This window comes from Carassius gibelio, chromosome B1, assembly GCF_023724105.1.
Source record: "Carassius gibelio isolate Cgi1373 ecotype wild population from Czech Republic chromosome B1, carGib1.2-hapl.c, whole genome shotgun sequence".
In the NCBI taxonomy this organism is placed as follows: domain Eukaryota; kingdom Metazoa; phylum Chordata; class Actinopteri; order Cypriniformes; family Cyprinidae; genus Carassius; species Carassius gibelio.
The window spans coordinates 16,129,885-16,135,506 of record NC_068396.1 but is presented as its reverse complement, the minus strand read 5'-3'; the positions used below and the strand labels follow the sequence as shown (position 1 = coordinate 16,135,506).

Genomic DNA, 5,622 nt, shown 5'->3' with positions numbered 1-5,622 from the left:
TATGTATAAAACATTTTAATTATTTATATTACAATACAAGAATACATAATACCTATGGGCTCAAACATAGCCAGCACCAGGTAAATATGTGTATGTACACAGACACACACACAAAGAAAAAAAGAAATAACACCTTTACAATATTATACAACATATAATATTACTTGTTTTCTAAAAGGAAATCTGTTCACAGGTCTCTGGCACAGAACCCTCCCTTTCGCAGTCTCCTCTTTTGCGCAATGGTTTTCCTCATGCTAAAACGCAAGCGTTCGGTGAGCTATGCCACACACGCTGACCTGTCAACAAACTGCTCCATGAACACAAAACAAACAAAAGCAGGGGAGAAGAAAAGTGAGCAGAAAATAAGGGTCACAAATCTATAGTTATATAAAGATAAATCTGATATTACACCTGATGCCTCACAAAATTGGGAGGGGTTAGAAAAATAAAAGTCTATATCTAAAACAGTCTATACGGCAGGAATCTTTTTATTTTACTCTTTTAGTGCTTTTATGTGAATAACAAAGGTAAAAAGGATTTTTTTTATAGATATATATTTTTCTTGGTCACTCTGATCTTTTTTAGTAGCCTTCACTGCCTGTCTTTATCCGATCTAGCTTTCCAGCTGCACTGACTTTAAGTATTCTCAATCGTACATGCTCTGCAGAAAAACACAAAGTATCACTTGTTTCTTCCTGGTCTGTTTTTTTTTTCTTCCTCTCCTCAGAGTAATGGAACACATGTTTAAAATACTTGGACACCTGTTACTTTCCACATAATTATATCTGTGCCTGTCTGCTGACATATCCTCATTTTAGTGTTTTAAAAAGTAAAAAAAAAAAAAAAAAAAAGCCTGCAGCCACTGAATAGCCCTGTCTCTGTCACAAAGTATTTCTTAGATAATGCCAATGAAAGCTACAATCTCTTAAGAGATATTATAAAATCTCATGCCTAATTCTCTGAACTTTCAATCAAAGCACGTTAATGGGAGGTTCTGTGCAAGAGTTTTTTTGATCAACATACAGAAACACACTCAAAAAGAATAGTTTTGCTACAACAGTCAGGCATATCCATGACATAAATGTAAACTTTTCCTAAAAATGTAGCTTTAAAATGACATAAAACAAAATTATATTATAAAAAAAAAAAAAAAAAAAAAAAACCTTTTCTCCCTCCTCTGGAAGCCTGTTTCTGCCACGAAATAAAAAATAAAATAAAAATATATTGTAATTCTGAGTTTATTTCTCATTGTAATATGTTTTAATATATATTATAAAGTAATATATAAACCTACACAAAGAAATTTCAAAATCAAAAGACATAAACTCACAATAATAAGAAAAAACATCCAAATTGTGATATAAAAATATGTGTGTTAATTTTTTAATTTTATTTTATGGCTAGTGAAAAACTCAGAATTCAGTTTACACTGACAATTGTGTTATGAGTTCTGAGTTAATATCTACAGAGAAACAGTCCAAACTGTGAGATAAAAAGTCACAATTACCTTTTTATTTTGTTCTTTTTTGTATTGTTTTCAATTTGTTTAATTATTATTATTTATTATTCCATGGTAGAAAATGGGCTTCCATACTCCTTTCAGTGTTTGCAGAGAGTGGAGAGATTAAACTCAATGTGTTGGTCACAATATGCACCATAATATTTAAACAGTGCTGCTATCTAATGCACCCAACCCCTTACAAACTAACTGAATCATATTGCTGTCTCTTTTCTCTTATGGGCAGGGGATCAAATACTTTGATCGCCTTGAGCACACTTTAACACTAAACAGAAACTAGCTTTGGGAGAGTGTGGGAAGGACTCGAGCTGCCATTAATGAATGATTCCAATGCTCTTCTCCTAAGGTCTTCCACTTCATTGTTTGAAATACGAAACACATCATAGGCATAAGGACTATAACATAAATGAAAACATAAAAATATGAAAAGAGCCTCAAGGGCAGAGTTGATAAGGTAACACTTTTCAATGGGGTGAGACAAGCTGCCACGAGAAGATGACCAGTGTCACAGTGGATGATGTTGCATGGCAGAATGGAAAGCACGTTTTTGAGGAATTAAAAAAATGAAAGAGGCGACTAACCCAAATTTCTCATCAAAAGAACAAGGAAGAGTCTATTCTGAGGATGGAAGCTGCGGGGGGCTGGCAGGTTGTGGTTTTGAGCAGGGTTGGAGGGATGTATGAAAGAGATTGGGAAAAGAACTGGGATTCGACAAGTCAAGGCACAGCATGACAGTTAGGGACAAATGCCAAACTAAATTAGCCTGGCCTCATTTTCATATCCTCCTCTATTTGTCTTTTAATCAATAACTATTTAGGAAATATTGTACAAAAGCTACTACAGAAAATATAATATCACTTTCAGTGACCATTATTTATTTTTCTTTTTTTGGCTTCTTTTTTTAAAATATTAATTCGTTTTTTGTCTTTTTTTGTTTCCTTTTGTTATTTATTTTGGTCTAACCTGCTTTGAAGACTGGGACTGTCTGTTAAGAAATGGAATTCCCAGCACGAAGAACTTCGTTTCATATACTGAATATTGCACACTGCACTGCATTTATACTGCTGAAGAAGGCTTCTGAAATTATTGCAAGTACGTTACGGGGAAAGACAATGAACTAACAATGAACTAGCATCAGTATAATTTTCTGACAGTACCAACACCTCAACAACAAAGAGCTTCCCCCCCCCCCCTTCACACAGTATGGTCATACAGTTTTGATTTGTCAGTTTGACTGCTGTTAAACACACACACACACACACACAATCTAAACATAACAGGTGAAAATAATCATCTTCTCAAGTCTCTCATTTTTTGTCCAGAATCAGTTCACTGCATAAGAAAGCCATAGCTTTCCAAGTTTACTGCTACATGATTTACTACTGAAAGTTTTACATAAAGACTACTACACTGATGCACTTGCAGAGCACCAATTCTTTGCTATGAATCAACCATTAGATATTAATATTCTCTTTTCTTTTACACAAAAGTAGCCAATTAATGAATCGTCATGGTCAATTTAACGGCGTTGGGTGAAGTGCCCTGAAGTTTTGTCCTTTTGCTCCCTTTCCATTAGTCTATTAGTGTGTCTGATGCTATGATTTTCACTTTTAAGAAAGAACTCTGTTTAAACCCATAAATCAAAATGAACTGACACACAAGCAAGCTCTATTCAAAAACCCAGTGACCTGCCTGCCTAGATAGCATTTTGGGTATTATAGACTTGCGCTTCAATTTCGGAACAGCAATTTACAGCTGCATTTACATGAATGCAGAGATCTGATCTTTTGATCATATCTGATTTTTTTGTCCCATCTATTTATATTAATTCAAGACAAAACTTGTATACCATATGTGCATTTATATTAATTCTTGTCCAAACTAGAACAATTCCTTTTGGTGATCACTTTCAGCAACTCAGTTGACTTTCTGGTTTTGGATGTCCGTATATAAAATGTAAAAAGGTCAATGATGTTGAAAGACGAAAGATAAATTAATGGTAGTCTTCATTAGATCTAGAATTCTGAAGTCAAAAAAAGGTAGCGCTGTGAGATTATATTCACTTGAATAAATTTAAGAAAGAGACGTGTTAACTGTATCTGTGCAGTATCTTTACGTCATGAATCTATGAGTTTAGGTACTTCAAAATCAGCAAGGTTACAAATAAAATATTGCGTTCAGTAGATAACCTATTCTATTTATAAAATTCACCGAGCAGGTTTCTATGCTCCTGAATGTTGCTGTGTGTGTGGAATTTTCTACCTATTATAAAGGTTCCTTATCTAGTGATTTGATTGTGTGTTTCGCCCTCATCCATTATGAATATATAGGTTTAGACATAGATCAGATTTATACAATATATATCTGATTTAAAAACTACATTTGGAAGTGGTTCAGAATGGATGCAGATTTTTGTGTTCATACATATGCGACAATATCTGATCTATGTGGGAGTAAAAAAAAAAAAAAAAAAAAACGGATTTTGTGCAAGTGTAAACGAAGCCAAAAAGTACACAGGAAAACCATGCTGCCTTGTGACATATACACATCAGCAAGCCTTTGTAGAGTTTTTTTTTTCCTTTTCAGTTAGGATACTGCGTTGAAGTAGACGATAGACAGCTAGGCAGTTACTAGGTTTTGGAACAGAGCCACAATTTCTCATACATACACAGCAGAAGAGACGAGTTAAAACTGCATTACCACACCACATGTTCTTACTAAAACCACATATTGCTTGTCTGTGTGTATTTGTGGGGTTAGGGAGGGTTTGATATAAAGCGTTGAAAGGGCTTAGAGGGAAGAAAGTTTTCTGGGGAGTGGAAATCAGCCAGGTGCTTCCTGCCAGCTGGGAGTGGCTGATGGGTATGTTGGAGGTGACACACTGCTGCGGTCTGACACGGCCTAGCAGATGTGAGCCTGTAATCTGTGGGAATGTGAATGGTGGCCTCCATCGCTGGAGCTGCTCTGCAGGCTGTAGTGGTCCTCACCATCGCTAACACTGTCCAGGCTATCCCCCTCACCTGGTGTGAACTCCATGCCCTCTATGTCAACGTCCACTTCTGTATACACACAGAAATAAAAACTCATTAATAGTGATTTTTACACCTCAACCAATGACCTCAAGAATGAAGGAATATTCCATGTTGTTACACCTAATTTCAATGGATGGAAACTCTGAGATATTGTCAGTTACCACAGACTGATTTTAGTTGTTTAATAAATGAGTAGGCGATGTGGTGTGGTGTGGTTATGCTTATGTAGATTTTTTATCCAGTGCTGCCCCACTTACTTGCTGGTTTTTCATTGTACATGTATATACTGTGAGACCGCTTCCTGTTTGTTTGTACATATTGAGGGGTGAGGAGCTGAATTATCAGTGGTAATCAACAGCATATTCATATATACAGGCTGTTCATACTGCAGCTGAATGCAGTACAATTCTGATTCTTTTGCTCACTTGCTTAATTTGCCAAGCTCAACTTGAATCATAATAATAAATATAAATATATATTATATATATATATACATATACATATATATATATACTAGGGGTGGGCGATATCTCGATATTTAAAATATATCGAGATAATTTTTAAACACGATATGGATTTTGACATATCGTATATATCGATATATTGTTTATATTCTGATTCCGCCACTTTGCTTGTTTGCCTTCCCTGTGCTGTGCTCGCCCCCGCTCGCTCGCCCCCCGCCTCCTTGCTTTTGTCCCCTCTCACCTCGCGTGTAGAGAACTAGTAAAAAAAAAAAAAAAGACAACTGGCTCCATTATATGGAGATACTTCAGTTTTAAGGCGTAGGGCGAACGGCAGGCAGATGTCTACTGTAGGGCCCAATGAAACGCGGACGGAATCGCGGAATCCAGTCATAAAAATGGAATTTACAGTTTAACGCGGAATGTCACGGAATTGGTCAAATTTTAAATGAATTAATCAAAAGTCGGTCATGCACTTACATCAAATCGCGAAATGGACTAATATCTGCAAATATTAACCCGGAAAAGTCTATTTAAATATGAATCCTGCATGTTCTGCGTGTCTGTGTCAACGAATGGAGCAGAAGCGCGTCTTCATTCATTAAACACG

The 5,622-nt window shown here is 35.9% G+C and overlaps 1 protein-coding gene across 1 annotated transcript in view; it reads right to left on the bottom strand.

Moving 5' to 3' along the window:
- The window catches only part of mxd4 (MAX dimerization protein 4), a 23,240-nt gene continuing 17,618 nt past the window's right edge, over positions 1–5,622 (bottom strand). The window contains exon 6 of the mRNA XM_052546127.1: positions 1–4,578. Coding sequence (XP_052402087.1) covers positions 4,421–4,578 — 158 coding nt within the window. The 3' untranslated portion in view covers positions 1–4,420. The remainder of the gene's footprint in view (positions 4,579–5,622) is intronic.